The sequence below is a fragment of the Acanthopagrus latus genome, chromosome 21 (assembly GCF_904848185.1).
Source record: "Acanthopagrus latus isolate v.2019 chromosome 21, fAcaLat1.1, whole genome shotgun sequence".
Lineage (NCBI taxonomy): Eukaryota > Metazoa > Chordata > Actinopteri > Spariformes > Sparidae > Acanthopagrus > Acanthopagrus latus.
In genome coordinates, this window is record NC_051059.1 from 8,225,488 (window position 1) to 8,242,043 (window position 16,556).

The 16,556-nt window shown below is 43.0% G+C and overlaps 2 protein-coding genes across 2 annotated transcripts; both read left to right on the plus strand.

Moving 5' to 3' along the window:
* Positions 1-2,680: 2,680 nt before the first annotated feature.
* Positions 2,681-6,208, plus strand: LOC119011373 (leucine rich adaptor protein 1-like). The gene is made up of 3 exons (XM_037084430.1): positions 2,681-2,966; positions 3,813-3,997; positions 5,033-6,208. The coding sequence occupies exons 1-3, from the start codon at positions 2,754-2,756 to the stop codon at positions 5,583-5,585; spliced, it is 951 nt and encodes a 316-aa protein (XP_036940325.1). The 5' UTR covers positions 2,681-2,753; the 3' UTR covers positions 5,586-6,208.
* Positions 6,209-7,010: 802 nt separating this feature from the next.
* pgap6 (post-glycosylphosphatidylinositol attachment to proteins 6) lies at positions 7,011-15,659 on the plus strand. Its single transcript, XM_037084751.1, has 13 exons — positions 7,011-7,175; positions 7,751-7,934; positions 8,040-8,241; positions 8,825-8,952; positions 9,296-9,561; positions 9,683-10,023; positions 10,161-10,257; positions 10,793-10,907; positions 11,575-11,717; positions 11,836-12,014; positions 12,791-12,937; positions 13,064-13,180; positions 13,269-15,659. Exons 1-13 carry the CDS (start codon positions 7,112-7,114, stop codon positions 13,584-13,586), a joined length of 2,301 nt encoding a protein of 766 aa, XP_036940646.1. The 5' UTR covers positions 7,011-7,111; the 3' UTR covers positions 13,587-15,659.
* Positions 15,660-16,556: the final 897 nt, after the last annotated feature.

Consider the following 16,556-nt stretch of genomic DNA (forward strand, 5'->3'; position numbering starts at 1 on the left):
AGCGTTCATGTAACGTCCAAAAAAGGCAGGTGACAGAGATTCCTCTCTGAAACTCACCAACACAGCCTGACCTCACACACATTCACTCCTCACTGTGGGAGCTGCCCGCTGTAACCACGGCGGATCCTGTTGCACTGAGTAAAGGTAACTGAATTTTTACGAGCCCCTCAACCGAAGGGGCGACCCCGGCGAGGGTGGTAAGCCCGGAGGCTCGTAAACTGTCATCCTCTAAATCACGTGTGTGTGAGAAAATGTTTCATTCACACGCTTCTACCCATTTCTGTGTTGCTTACGTACTGTGACAGTTTGTCATTTTTGAGCTAATCTGTGTGTTGTTGTGATACTTTTCCTGCTGTCTCACCGGTGTTTCCTGTAAGTGATTTGCCAGTCTTGAAGTTTTGTTTTTTTTGTTTTTTTTCTGAGCATGACTCAGATCTTTGCATTTACTCATCTTCGTTGCATAAGAATGTAGTGTATGTGCTGTGAAGCAGGAAGAGCAACTTGCTTGCTGGCAGCTTGCACCGACCTCTCCACATGTCTGTGTCGGATGCAGCGGTGTTTGTCTCCCTCTAAAAGCAGCCTGTGGTAAAAACCCTCCTGAAAGTTTTTCTCCCTCAGTCCCACACCGTCTGACCTCTCTTTTCAGACGCGCAGAAAAACTTTTTCCATCTGACCTTCAGGCAATTTTTTGGCTGTAAGCTGGCAAATTGTCATAAACTTACCGTCAGCCTTGAATTCTGCCCGCCGCCTTTTCTCTTTTCTGCCGCTTCGTCGTCAAAACAATGCGCACGAACCGGCCTTGACCTCAACCGCGGTGGAAAACAGGAAGCTCCCGCGACTGTTGCCCTGATTCTGAAAGGCATTGATATGGGGCAAGATGACAGATGAATAAAAATAAATCATCTATTTGAGTGGGTGGCAGATGTTAGCTTCCGCTCTGCTTATTTGGCCCCGTCTCTGTGTCAAAAGTGGGCTGAGAAACTGTACAGACCTGTTTTCTTCGACACAGTCTCATTAGAAAGTGTCACGCACAAATTAGATTCAACTAGATTAAACATATTTCAATGAAAGAAATGACTTGAAACCCATTTATACTTATATTTATACTATGTTTGTTCATTTGCTCATTTATTATAAAGGTGCACTGTGTAGTTTTAGAGAGGAAATACCCATCAGAACAGAAAGATCCTCAGTGACTGATTTTCATGACTGAACAAACTGACTAGAAGAGCTGATCTTAAAGGACAACACATGTTCATACTGCTTTCCTTTGTGGCTGGAAAGGTGGCGGAGTCAGCCAAACATAATCCAACCGTTTCTGAGACTTTATTCTCCTATGAGAGCTACTTGTTTATTCAGTCGTGGAAAGAATAAACATCTCCGAGTTTGTATTATGACCTCATTAATATTGTAAATATAAAAATTCAGAGTTCCAATTTTCTTTTCCAAAACTGCAGTGCCCCTTTAATTTCCCTCAGTATAGGCTACATACAGTAAAGTATTTTGTGTTCAATAAATGAGCACAGAAACATAAAAACACCCAAATTAGTGACTGGAAAAAAAAAAAAAAAGGTGAATGTTTTTAGTCAACGTTGGTTTAACAACTTGAAATAGCTAACGTTGCTCGTGTCGCCGTTGCTAAAATTACTCAAAGTTAGCTTACCAGTATGGCTGATGTTAGCTAACTTTCTTTAAACAATGGAAAATAGTATAGTAGATAATGGAGCAGTTTCCAATGTTTCCACCTAGCCGACCCACCAAGTTTGATACAGAGAAATGTTGATTGACAGCTAACATTAGTTAGGGGGGGGCGGGGCCCACAGGGCTGGTGCCCTTTTTATTTTTTTCACCCCTGCCCCTCAGAAGCCTGAGTGCACCACTGTTAATTAACAATCTGTGTGAAATGCTTGTGTGTTTTTTCATGTGGTTGAATCAAGCTTTCATTTGTCTGATTAGTGGTAAAATCAGCGTATAATATTTTTTTTTAAAAATCTGATTCTGATCACAGTACTAAAGACACATAATGTGTTTAAATGCCATTAAGATGGTTAAAGTGCAAGAGGAAAAAGAGGAAAAAAACCAACCTGCGGTGTACAAAGGTTAACAGAGTCATTTCTTCCATAAAATATCAGGTCCACTACAGCCAGTAACGTACATTATGTGGACGTGTGGCCTGTTTTTCGCAAGCCGTCTGGATAGTGTTCCATCTTTGCCATAATCACGTTTAAATTAGTTGGTTTAGTTAGAGTTGATTTCTTGTGTTATTTGACTCGGGTCGTGTGCGCAGCGGCTCTGTGCGCACAGGTGTCCCTGAAGCCTCCCCATGTGACCGCCGGTGTGTGACTCCCATCATTGTTTTAAGAACTACACAACGAGCACTTCCACTTTCCAGCATCGCGTTCTGGGCGGCATAACAGCAATACCTCTGTGTGAATAGTGCGCAGGACACACGAGTCGCGCGGTCACACTTCCAGCGTTTTCACGGCTCGTTCTGTGTGTGTGTGTGTGTGTGTGTGTGTGTGTGTGTGTGTGTGTGTGTGTGTGTGTGCTCAGCGGGCTCGTCGGTCGCGATCATGGTTTACTGTGGACTGTTCGGGAATCCAACCCGTGGACTTCAGTCAACAGGTGCGGGAGATTTACGGCTCTGAAACTGTTCCCCGCCGTGAGCGTGTGAACTTTACGCACAAGCTGTTCTCCATCCAGGAGCCGCCGGTCGGAATACATTCGGAGGTGACTGCCCACAGCGTGGCGGGATGGAAGAAGAAATCCTCAACAATTCCCTCCCGTGTCTGAAAGAACTGGAAAATAAGGTGGGCAGGAAAACACCGGAGAGTCTCCTGGTTTGGATGAGGGATGCTGCGGACTGCGAAGATGGTTGGAGGTCTGACGCGGTGGACAGGGGGGACCGCGGCTCTGCCTCCGGCGACAGTTTCTCAGACAAAATCAGCAGCTTAAAACAAGAGATGGTAAAGATCAAGATTGCTCATATGTCATTTCACGGGTGCTGTGTGTTTAAAAGGGACAACAACAGTTTCCTTTTCTGTTTCACGGTGGCTTTACGCGCCCGCATCTCTCCATTTTTTGGGGGCAGCGCCACAACTTGCACAACTAGTTTCAGCAGCCAGTGCTCTGTTTGTTCTTGATGGTGACATGTTTTTCCTCTGCGCTGAGGAAATGTCAAAGTGCCGGAGCTTCACCTGCTCATTTCGGAGAGTAACGACAGGCTCTGTCACCTGTCTCTCCGCCACACCCCTCGGCTGCCTTCTTCCTCATTGACCTCCAGTCATCTGGCACATTCAGACCGGATTCCTCTGCTCGCTCTCTATCACTCTGTATCCTCCCCCTCTTTTCTGTCTGCTCTTCTTCTGCTTCGTGTACTGTAGTAGTAAAAGGCCTCACAAGCAGTGGCGTGCACAGACTTTTTGAAGGGCAGAGGCGAAAAGAAGGGCAATTTAGCACACGTTTTGGCTCCCAAGAAGGCACTTTAGCACACGTTTTGGCTTCCAAGAGGGCAGTTTATCATGTTTTAACCAGCCAAGGGGGCCGTTTAGTGTATTTTGCCATCCATGAGGGCACTTTGGCATGCTTTCTTGTCTCCCTAGAGGGCACTTTAGCACACATTTTGGATCCCAGGGGGGCACTTTAGCACGCATTTTGGTTCCCAGGAGGGCACTTTAGTGCACGTTTTGGCTCCCAAGAAGGCAGTTTATCATGTTTTAACCAGCCAAGGGGGCAGTTTAGTGTGTTTTGCCAACCATGAGACAGGTTAATATCCTCATCCATGTGCCTGCAACGTGTCTATTTTCATGCAGAGGTGGCTGAGGTGTGCTGATGTGAGGATTCTTCGCCAGCTGGTGGCCGTGCACGAAGGGATCGAGGCCATGCGTTGGCTGATGGAGGAGCGGGACACCTTCCTGAGCCGCGGCAGCAGCTTGACAGGCAGCCTCAGCAGCCTGGCAACTGTGGAGGAGCACGGGGCCTCCATGTCCCCCCGCAGGTACAGGGCAGCGCTGGTGTTAGTTTGGCAGCTGTAGCCTACAGGAAGCACCTCTCATTGTTTATATCAGATTGCATGTGTGGAAAAATTACATAAAAGAAGAGGTAATATCAGGAATGGTATGCTGCCTTTAAGGTCATATATTGTGCCTATTTTCATACTCTTATTTTGGGTTAGTTTTAGAATATGCTGACATGCTTCAGTTTTCAAAACCACAACATTTTTCTCTGTGCTCACAGCTTAGGCAACACGTGCTCAGTTTCTAAATGCATTTCTCCGTGGACTGAGCCTTCTGATACTTCCACAGTATTTGGACAACACATTCACCCGCTTCTAATAAAACAAGACATGGAATATTCTTGTACAAACATGTGGCCATTGAAGGTGCAATATGTATGAATTTTGGTTCAAAACATTCAACAAAGATGATCAACAGAATGCAATGAAATAACTAACAATTTTGACATCATGTCGAAGACATCTGCTGTGCGTGGTGTTGTAGGCCTCGAAAACGTAATGCTCTAAGCCAGGGGCCACCAGTGTTTTTGAAACTGAGAGCTATTTCATGAGTTATATGAAGGGCCACCAGTTTGATACACTCTGAAATAACAAATTTGCTCAGTTTGCCTTTAGTTATATATGATTATTAATGATTAATGATACTCATCTATGTGAAGACATTGATCACCTTAATGATTTCTCATAATAATCATCAACAATGACTTAACAACGTGGGAAACAGATATTATCAATTTTCAATTTTCATTTTTAGAACAGGCCTGATTGCTACACATGTGGTCCTTGGGGGCTTCCTGGTGCCTGTGGGCACCAGTGTAAACACTAAATCTGTGGCTGGCTGCATGGCTAACTGAGCCAAAGAGCTCAAATTGGCTTAAGTCATAAACAGAATGCATTTAGCAGTAGTTAGTTACCCTTAAAGGCGGCCAATTCTTACATATTGCAGTTTTAAGGTATTCTTAGTATCATAGCTCAGGTTTCATATTTGGTTCAATGTTTCCGCTGTTGCTCCCACAGAGACAGCCTGAGTCCAACTCAGGATTTCACTGAAACCACTGGTGAGGAATCAGAAGATCAGCAAGCGCACTCTGACCACGGTGATTCAAACCACAGGAGCGGCTTTGACATGCTAAGCCCTGTGTTTGCTGAGGAAAGACCTCCTACTCCTTCTTCCTTCTCAGAGCTTGAAGTCACTCGTTCCACACACAGTCAGGCATCATGCAGCCCTGCCAACGGGTTGGCTCGTGCCAGCTCACCGAGGGCACGACCACAGGACTCGGGTGTAGCTTCGGCTCAAGACACGACGGCCGGCGGCGTTGACATCATCAGAAGAGCTCTGCTCAGATCAAGCATGGCAAGAAGAGAAGTGAAAGTAGGTGATGGTACCCCCACCCAGACTAAACAGTCAGAGGAGAAACAGACAGAGCGCCGAACTCAGGAGAGTTCCAGAGCTTCTCAGAACAATACGATGCAAAAGGAAGAGGGTGCGCCTGACAAAGAGACAAGTCTGTTGGGCTATGATGCTCAGTGGTGCTGGGTAGAGTCACAGGATGATGTGACGTTTGTGTGATCTTATAAGCACAGTCTGAACGCACAATCTTTGGTGTGATGACATTCCCCTCAACAGTTAACTGCCAGATATGCAGTGGGATTTAAAATGCACTTTGACACTTGTATGAATGAATGATGCTCAGAGATGAACTTGTCACTCAGTGACTCTGTCAGGGCTTTTCGATAGGATGTATGCTGTTGGATCTAATTTTTTTTCCATTTGCCTGTGTATTTTGGGGAATTCCAAAAGAAAGTCAACATAAAACTTTTTTTAAAATCAAATATTAAAGTATCCACAAATAAGAAGGAGCTCTTTATGAAATTTGTCAAATTATTTTTTGGGACTTTAAGAGATATTAATCATGAACAAATGAAGTTTTATTTTTTATTCTAAGTAAATGGGCCTGCCTTGTTTCCATTTATTTGCACTTCACTTTATTTGATTGCCTCATTGTATTCATAAAACAAGAATGGCAGTCAATTGTTCCTTGTGCTTATTTCTCAAACATTGTCCTGTCTCCTTGAAATCTTTCACAATCATGGGTATAATTCAACTGTAAGCCTGTGAGGATTATAAAGATGATTCCATTGTTGTGCTATTATTATTATGGAATGATGAGCCTTGTGTACCTGTTGGTAATAAAACAAAAATGTCTTTATAGATGCTCTTTCTTGTCTCTCAACTCAAACATCAGATGAGTATAAAAGGTCCGAAATCTGAAGTCCCCCTTCAGTGTGCTATATTTGTTCTTGTGCATGTAAAAGTTAAAAATGTGAAAGCATGCACCAACAGAAGCTCCTCCTTCCCACAGAAAACAATGCTGTAGTCCCACCTTTAATTTTGTGACTTTTTGACATCACACGGCACCTGATACGCACAAATTGATTAAGTGTATCCGCTCTGCTGTTGTAAGCTGTGCTGGCTCAGGCGTGTGTCAGCTGACCAATCACAGACTGGGCGTTGGAGAGGAGGGAGCATTTCAGTGGAGGAAAACAGTTCTGCAGCACTAGATATGATGACAGAAAACTGATGTGGGTTATTTTGTAGCAGTAAATCATGTAATGATACTTTGCTAGTGACCCAAAATAAATGTATCAACCTGAAAATGTACTAAATGTACTAAACATAATATATTTTCATTTCAGCAGCCTCATGTTAGTGGGCATGTGTTGTCCTCATTGTTTTTTTTGTTTTGTTTTGTTTTGTTTTGGGTTTTTTTTAGCTTTTACGTATTAAAATCAAATTAAAACACACAAGATGTGGCTTTTTATGTCACTTTAATGAGATTCGATCATCATCTCTTTTAAAAGGACATGAGTTATACAAGACATGCAAGTTTGTTATTAAAAGGTCGTTCATGTGTGCGATTGTAGTCTTTCCGACAGGCCGCAAACGGACCAGGTCGGCTCTCGTGACGTCACGTATTTATGTGGAAATCCGGAAGTGCTGTGCAGGTAAAATGTTGTCCCGTTAGCAACTCGGTTTGTGCGACATTACAGGTGGACCAAGGACGATGTAATGGTTCAGACACCCGCGGAGGAAACATGGAATTTAGTTTTCTACGTGGTCTCCTTTTCGTCTCCCTGACGGCTTGGACATTTGGAGACGGCAAGTGTTTGTTTTTTTAGCAGAAGTAACGAATTCCGGAGAGAAGCTGGTGTTAGCATGTTTGCTAACTACCTCGACTTGTTAGTTTACAAGAGAGAGACCTTTTGACAGTTTGCGTTCTCTATAGTTGTCTCTAACACTCGCCCGCACATTGTCAAAGACATGTTTTGTGAGCCCTGTCATTAGTATGAGGATGACAACATGAATATACACAGTATTTGTCTTACAACTGTACTGCTAATCAGGTTATCCTTATTGAAGTGTATCAGTAGACTCCAAAAATGCTTTCTCTCTTCTGACCTTTATTTTCTGTTTTACTCTTATCGGAAAAAATTTAACTAAATTGAAAAAAGTCATGTAAAAATGTAAATAATTTCTGCATTAACATACATAGACACAAAAGCATTGACTAAATGGCATGCTCTGTTAATAATTGCCTGTTCACACTAGTTTAATGATAATCCTAGATGTACAAGACATTGGCAGTAAGTTATGTTTACTTATGAGTCTGACTTCACCACACTCGGTAGAAAAACAGTTTGTGCACTTTCTTATTGAAGTGTTTGGCCCTACAGATGGACAAATGACGTTTGTGTCAGAGCTTTCGTCCAAACCAGCTCAGAAGTTGTCAAAGTACGGCTGGTACGGCAGCGTGAGGCTGCAGAGGTTTCACATACCGGAGGAGACCGCCATCGCTCGCTGGCTCTTCACTGTCACCAAGGGCCACAACTTCCACTGTGGACAGCGCAATGTCACCATGTAAGACACGTCCTGATCACATCCCTCCATCCCTGCTATTCATTTGAGTCTCAGTTCCTGCCGCTGCTTGTTCCTCTCAAGCTCACGCCTCTCTCTGTCTTGCAGCCATATTCGATGGGGCGCCCCTCCAGTCATAAACCCTACAGGATCAAGGTTTCCCAATCACACACTCTGGAGCCCCTGTCTGTCTCTTATCCTGCCGGTGACTTCGCACAGCTCCACGACCTTTAACCTCTCCAATCCCGCTCCTGGCGATTGGTACGTCGCAGCCCACTTGCCTGAGGATGACGGGCGCATAGAGCAGAAGGTTTGTGTCCAGCTGTATACAGTACCTGCTGGCCTTTATTACTGTTGAGTCCTCACTTTATAAGATCTTTTCATTGGTTCCATATGTGCGCAAACACTTGTGCTAATTGAAATAAGAAGTTTTGAATAAGAGTTTTGTTTTGCCTCAGTAAAGTGTCGGTATTTCAATCAGAGCTCGACATGCAAATTTCCCTTTAACTCTAACCTGTTCCACCGGAGCAGTGGGTATGTGGATTGTATGTTTTGTAAGGTAGCTAAACTGCATTCTTCTGTGTTGTTCTTAATGGCTTGTGTTCCTGTTGCAAAATTAGTTAGTATGAGAATTTGAGTGGCCACTTAAAAACTTCCTGCAACTATAACAAGTAACACAGTATGAAGTTGTGCTGTCCTCTTATGACAGTGTTTTGTTTTTTTTTCGCTTCTTCAGTCAAGTCAATAAATTAAGATTTTTTCCCTTCTGATCAAAATGTCTTCCCCAAAACTACCCAGGGTACCTTTAAAGTCCAACACATTGTATTATAATGTGAAGAGTAAGTATACGCCTACATCTCTATATACAAAATAACATTTCTGTCTTCTGGTAGGGCTTTCCGTCCTGCTCGTACTTCTTCCAGCCTCAGCTGTCAGTCAGGAGAGCGGTGGACACTCCCACCTTACAGCAGGGCACCTTCCTCCAACAAACTGCAGCATCCGACCGACCTGCACGCCTTAAGTAAGAAGTGTCTGATTTATTTTCTCTCTTCTCATCCTTTGTGCTATATTATTATTATTATTATTATTATTATTATAAACTTACTGTATTTAAAGCAGCATTATGTAGAAATCAGCATTTTGTGCAAGTTGGCACCCCCCAGATTTCTGAACAATTTGTTCTGTAACAATTTGTCATATGTAATATGTGTATTTAATGTGTATTTAAGACTGATCATACCCTCTCACTCAAGTCACATAGAACAAAAACAAGTGATAGGGGCAGAGTGGCTGAGACAGAGGTGGAAAAGTCACATAATGGTGCGTTAAGTACACTAACTTTAATGTATTCTTGTCCGTCTCAGGTTGTACGTTCCAGAGTTTGCCTCCTCTCTCTCCGTCTCTGTGGCTGACTGTTCTTCAGGGGAGGGTTCAGACAGTGGAAACTGTTCACTGGTCCTCAAGCTGGGCTCTTCCTCTCTGCACCGCGGCCCGTTAACAGTGAACTGCTCAGGGATTGGCTGCTCTGCAGCTCTTTCTAACCCACCTTGGGACACATGGTTACGTGTTGTTGTGCAGAGCAGCCAAGACAACCGTACTGTGACCTTCAGCATCGTCTCAAACTACACAGGTGAACACAGAAACACGCACACACACCACTGACACATGTTTCACACACTCTGTTTTAATCCACCACCTGTGTGTGTGTGTGTGTGTGTGTGTGTGTGTGTGTGTGTTAATGTCTGCCACAGTGGGATGTAAACCAAAAAGTGTCGGCCTCAAAGCAGACGACGACATCAACAAGCTGCGCGGCAACAGCAGCTACAGTAACTCAACATCAGTGGGCAACAGCTCAGTGGTTACAGACTCAGTCGCCTTTAGCAACCAATCAGCATCAACACCGCTACCGGCGTTGGCGTGTGTGTGGAGCATCCCCGTGCTGTATGAGGAGGTGGATGTACTGTCGCTGCGATTCACTGCCGTCAACGGGCCCAACGTCAGCGTTACGCACACGCACCCCACACTGCTCACTTACCCCCTGCACACACAGGCTACTGGTGGTACACTCAACCTGCAGCTCACACTCAACACTGTGAGTAACATCGAATTAGCTTAACACACAAACACACACAGTATGACAAAGCATGTTAAAACTGAGAGGTGCGTGATTTTGCTCTTTTGTATTAATAGGTGTTTGTGTGTGTGTGTGTGTGTGTGTGTGTCTTTTAGACTAATGTGACCCTGGGGAACAGCAGCAATGTGGTGGCCTGCCTCTCTCCCTGGGCTCCAGTCCTCCAACTCAACCACTCCCAACCCTGTCGCACAGGTAGCACAGCTCACTGGAATGATTTATTCACATTCACACGATGCTTTAAACACCTTCTGTAGCTTCATTAATCAGACAACTTCAAGATAGAACATGTGGAAATACAGTGGAAATAATAATAAATACTGTATTGAGTAAACCAGACAGGTTATGTCTTTTATAACAGCGTGTGGTGTTAAAGGTTGTCACAAAGACATTCTACACCTGTTGAAGTTTATGAAAATCTTTCAAAGTGTTTCTCTGACTTCTGCCAAGTGCATGCTGGGATCTGTTCCAACTTCTCTATGTCTCAGACACTGTCAGATGGATATTTTATGCAGCTATGAGGAAATAGGTGTTGTCTATGGTAGCTTATCTCTAGACAACAAACAAGAATAATTGTAATATAAATTCAAATTTAGCTTGTGATATATATGATTTGTATTGATCAGATCGGTTGTGGAATTTCAATAAATTAATCACTCCTTCTTGATACACTATTGTCCAGAAATACAGAACTAAGCAGGAAGATTGACTCTCCCGTGTGTGTCTGCAGCTTTGTTTGGAGGATATGGTGCTCATGTGAATGCCAGTGTTCCTAAAGCCGTGGTCAGGCTGCCTTTCCCTCAGTCAACAACATGGTACCTCACCCTGCAGCTCACGTGTAACAGGTAACGTTGCGTAACGTCAAAGTGTGTTTTCACACTTCAGAATCCAAATGTAAATTCCCTTATTTATCGTGCAAACAGGGAAATTTTTTTTGTCACAGCAGCCTAAGGACAGTAATATCACAGTAAACAATAGTAATAGTAAAAAAAATTATACAGTATAAACATATGCAAACCAAAGTGAGTATAGAGTTTGTATTGCACAGTGTACAGTGAGGTCTACTGGGAGCAGTGCTGGTTGTAAAGCCTTGCAGCAGCAAGTGTATGCTGTGTATACTTTAAGCATTTTTTACTGATTTAAAAATGTCTATTAAGAGCACCATGTATCATTTTGTAAAAATCATTTCTACCTACCTCCTATAATGACAGTGGTGAACGATATCTTTGGGATCACATTCAGAGTGATTTCAGGAACCATAGAAACACAGACAGCCAATCAAAATCCATCTGAATATAATGATTATTTTCTATAAACTATTGTTGCAGGAGTGCTTATAATAATTGTATCTAACTGTGTGAAAAGGGTTAGGGGTCAGGGTGGAAGTACAACATTTGACTCCACATTTAGAGGTCCCAGAGTGTTGAAACTGAGTTTGATGAGCTATCATCTGTCTTTTTTATTGTTTAAAGTGTTTTTTAAATAATTAAATATGTGTGTTTTTCCCTGCAGCAGTGACTGTGGTAACACATCGTTGGTGTCTGTGGTCCCAGAGGTGTTTCTCAGTGCTTGTGTCGAGGACTGTGGGACATACGGAGAATGTAGACTGCTGAGATCCTACAGCTACCTGTACGCTGCCTGTGTCTGCAAGGCTGGTACGACTCTAACACACACACTCACAAAAAGAAACTGCTTCACTGCTTCCTGCTTCCTTTATTGTAATTTAGTGTTTAATTCAACAAAGCAATAATTTGGTTTATTGCGTGTGTGTAGGCTGGAACGGCTGGGGCTGCACCGACGACTCCACAGCTCAGTCTTACCGTCGCCAGCTGACGGCCGCTCTGCTGCTCACGCTCAGCAACCTGGCCTTCCTGCCCGCCATCGTGGTAGCCGTCATGCGCTTCTACATCACCGAGGCCTCCGTCTACCTCTTCACAATGTTCTTCTCCACGGTAACACATATTGAGAAACACACATACACGTGTGCAGATGTGGGAATAATCATACTTACCGATTCTTTTGACCTGAAGGGGTAATGCTGTGTCAAAGGAAAGCCTCAGTAAATCAAAACAGACTTATCCTTTATGTTTACAAAGCTCCAACTTTTGCCATGCTTCATCGTGCATTGTTACCAGAAGTGGCTGTATAAATGCCGACCCGTGTCTTAGTAGAGTTATTTGTTATCGCCCTGGATGTAAGTTATCTTCATATGACTCCACACCAGATTAAACACAAATTTCAACCATTGTTACCACCCAGAGTTATTTTATTTACACTTCTGAGAAAACATTTGGCAGATTAGTCACTGAGGCTTTGTTCAGACTGCAGGCAAATCAGATTTGTTTCTTTAAGCACATCATGAAGACTGACAGTCTGCCCCGTAATTTACATGTAATCAGCTCGGACTTGTGTCCACACATCTCCAGCCTGTCTGCGTTAGGTTAGTGCGGTAACGACAGTGACAGCAACTACTTGCACTGGTGACTCGCCCTCTTCTTCATTGGCCAGAGAGTTGGACTGAGATTAATTTGGAGAAATCCAACTGCAAACACATTTAAAATCACTTCCAAGTATGCAAAAATTTGCTCTGGCAGTCTGAACAAGACCTGGTCCACCAGACCTGTGTATGAGAGCCGATGATGTGAGAGTTAATCGCTACTTCAGTAACAGACTCTTTTGTTTTTTTTAACAGACTCGCATGTTTTTCTTTCTTCTCTCCACTTTCCAGTTCTACCATGCATGTGACCAGCCTGGCATAGCTGTAATGTGTATAATGGACTACGATACCCTACAATACTGTGACTTCTTGGGATCAGTCTGCTCCATCTGGGTCACCATCCTGTGCATGGCTCGCATCAGAGACACATTCAAATATGTAAGACACTGACCACTGATTACAATCCTGACGTAGTGTCATCAAACTTTACTGAGGATTAAAATGATATTTAAGTGCCTCAGGTTGTTTGATATATTCTGTTTCTGTATCCTTCATTGTGTATAGACTGTGTTTTTGCTCGGGGCTCTGCTGATAGCCATGTCAATGCAGCTGGACCGTAAAGGTCTGTGGAACCTGCTTGGCCCGGTCCTCTGTGCCCTGTTGTTCATGGTCACTGCCTGGGTAAGAGAAACTCCACGATACGACAGGGACAACACTATCTGACGTACGTTGTGAGGTTTGCCGAGACAACTTCTTGTTTTTTCCACAGGTGTACCGAGGGGTGCGGCGGCGTCAATGTTACCCACCTTCTTGGAAGCGCTGGGTCTTCTACCTGATCCCCGGGATACTGTGCGCCCTGATCGGGGTGTGTTTGTTCATTTTCGCCGAGTCGGAGGAAAACTACTACTACACGCACTCGCTGTGGCACATCCTGGTGGCCGTCTGCGTGGTGTTCCTGCTGCCGCCCGAGGAGAAGAACAGGGAGGCGTGGGGCTGGAGCAGGGGCTGGAGCTGGAGCTGGAGACCTCGGGTTTGTGGGTACACGCTCTGTCAAAGCAGCAAGGACGAACTGTATGCTGTCACATAGACGGAGCGGAGACGCTGAAAAGAAGGTAGTGACTTGGCATTGATTGTTAACTACAAGCATTTACACAAGGTAAAAGGACAAAAGGTGAAATGTTTTTTATATTTCAGTAAAAACATTCTCAAGAGGTGTTTAAATAAGCTTTAAGGGACAGTTCACCCCAAAATCAAAAATACATATTTGCGCTCTTGCATGCAGTTTGAACTACCCATCTAGATTGTTTTGGTGTGAGTCGTTGAGTTTTGGAGATATCAGCAGTAGGGATGTCTGACTTCTCTCCAGTATAACAGAATTAGATTGCTTGTGGTGCCAAACTTTTCAACTATCCAAAAAAACTCAAGATAATCCACAGACCTTTGTCTGAAATAAAGGAAAAATAATATTTAAACAAATGTCAAAGACCCTGGATCTATATTTAAGATCTCAAGTATGCTTGCAGGGTGTGGTTAAGTTTAAATAAAATAGTTCCTACATGAAGCTGCTCACAATAAAGTCGGCGGATTATTTATGGGAAGCTGGTCTCAATTTCTAGAAAGAGTTTTACTCACTTTTTTATTAAGCATAAGCTGAGCACCACCCAGTTCCTTTTATATCGGAGAGAAGACAGACATCTAAATGGCCTGATCTCCAAAACCTGCCAACTCACACCAAAACAATCTAGATCGATAAATAGCAGTCAAGGGAGGAAGAGAAATATGTCATTTAGATTTTGTGCTGAACTGTTCCTTTAAACAATTACCTTGCAGACACCTTGAAATACACACACACATACACAAACATCCCAGTGAACCCAAATCAAACCTGCTGAAACCTCCAAGGTGGTCCACTGCACCAGCTTCGGTGTGAACATCAGAACCTGCAGGTAGCACACCACCTGACCTTTGACCTCACGACCAGGAGTTTGTACATATTGCATATGTACATATTTTACTCGGCTAGAAAAATTATTTGGAATATTTATAAGGAATAGCACTTTGTGGAACTCTTTTAAATCTTTATATATTCAGCCTATCGATGAGTCTGCTGATAAGGTATAAAATATTTACAGCTGATGGAAGCCCTCACTCATGTGCCCTCTTGTATTTTCAGTCCACTTTCTTAACTTTGTTCTGGAGCTTTCAATCAGATGAAGAAGGGGGAAAAAAAGAAATCATCTTAACATCAAAATGTATCATCACAGAACAAGAAGTCGAAGAAATCGTTACATAAATCATTCAAAACCAGCAAACTTTTCTTTATGTCGTCTTCCCCATAATGTCGACCTCAGCTTCTTAACTCTTTCCCATGTGTCTTCTCAGAGAGCCAGCTGTACTCGGAGGCTTTTCACCAAGCGTACGCGTGAACAGGTAGATAAACTAAAGTGTAGTTGTTTGGGGATACAGGGTGCCTTCTCATTCCGTTAAAAAAAAAATAATAACAATCCAGCTAAAATGCTGTACATGACAGGATGTTATGTTCACATACAAATATATATGCAGCTTTCTTTCCTTTTCTTTTCCTCTCTCTGAAGCACTTTTATGATTAAAAAGCTGATTCCACTATGTAATGTACATAAGCCCACATGTGTATGAATGGGCACTTCATGAATGTATATTCAGATTATTGTGTCCGGTGCCTCCTCCTGTCTGTATCTTCATGTGAATGAGTGCGCTGTGTGTGTGTCGTATGAGCATGTATGAGGGTGTTTTGAAACACCTTCCACACTTTTTTTTTTTATTGTAAGACATATAATTTGTGTTGTCTAATTTATGCGCCCTGTGATCTTGTCATTGTGATTTTGCACTGTTTCAGGATGTTTCTGTCACTCTCGCAGAGCCTTCCATGATTGTTTAAATTGTTGTTTTGTTTTTTCTCTTTTGTGAGAGTTAATCACTTCTTGTTGTTCAGTAGTATACAAAAGGGATTCTACCACAACAACGTACTGTAGCTCTCATTGTGTGTAAGGTGATGAAATGTGTCACATTCCATGTAAAACACAGTTTTACTTCCTTATCCTGGACGACTACTTTTAAATCTGTTAAAAGAAAAACACCCAAACAGCATTTTGCCTCCTAAAAATAAAGCTGTCTAAAAAGAGAAATGTTTCATGATTTTTTCCCCCTTTTTTTTATTTCATACTGTTGTTTCTTCCTCAGGCACACACACACACACAGAGCACGAGAGGATGCGATTTGAAAGGAAGCGGATTACCATAATCCTCAGAAATATAGAAAGTGCTTATTTGGAGTGGTAAAACACATTTCTATGTGTGTGTGTGTGTGTGTGTGTGTGTGTGTGTGTGTGTGTGTGTGTGTGTGTGTGTGTGTGTGTGTGTGTGTGTGTGTGTGTGTGTGTGTGTGTGTGTATATAGCCCTCCTCCATCAGTAAATTTGATGGGCGCTGAGATGGAGCAAAGCTGACACGGATCAGCACTACAGATCACAACATCAAGCCTAACTGCTCATCTGTCTGACAGTCCGAGTGAGAGCAACGACTGCAAACATATCCTGACTTGTAGTCCCCCCCTCCATGAGTCACGCTTCAAAGGTGATTGGTCCTATATTTCCCATCATGCAGCTCAGAAGCATAACGCCAAAATACCACCATCATCAAAGTTTTCTGTTAATGGGGTAGTATCAGAGTCGGTGTCCTGTGGATCTCATGCTACAAACAACAGCTCATCACCAGATGTCATAATGTCAAAACTGCTCTACTGGTACTTTTCAACAGGATTGCTTTTTTGCACGTTGTCAACTAAAATATTTACATATTGCACCTTTAAATGTTTAGACTTGTAAGCCTGACTCAAGACCACAGATATCTCCTCCACTGCTTCAGAAGATGTTATCCAGTTGTTATTACGAGCTGAGAGGTACCCCTCGCAGCATTTCTACGTGATATCTGTGTAGCTGCACCTTTAATTGTCCCCTAAAAGAGAACCTCTCTTAGTTTTAGTGGTGATATGATACTGTGATTCTTTATTTGGACACTCAG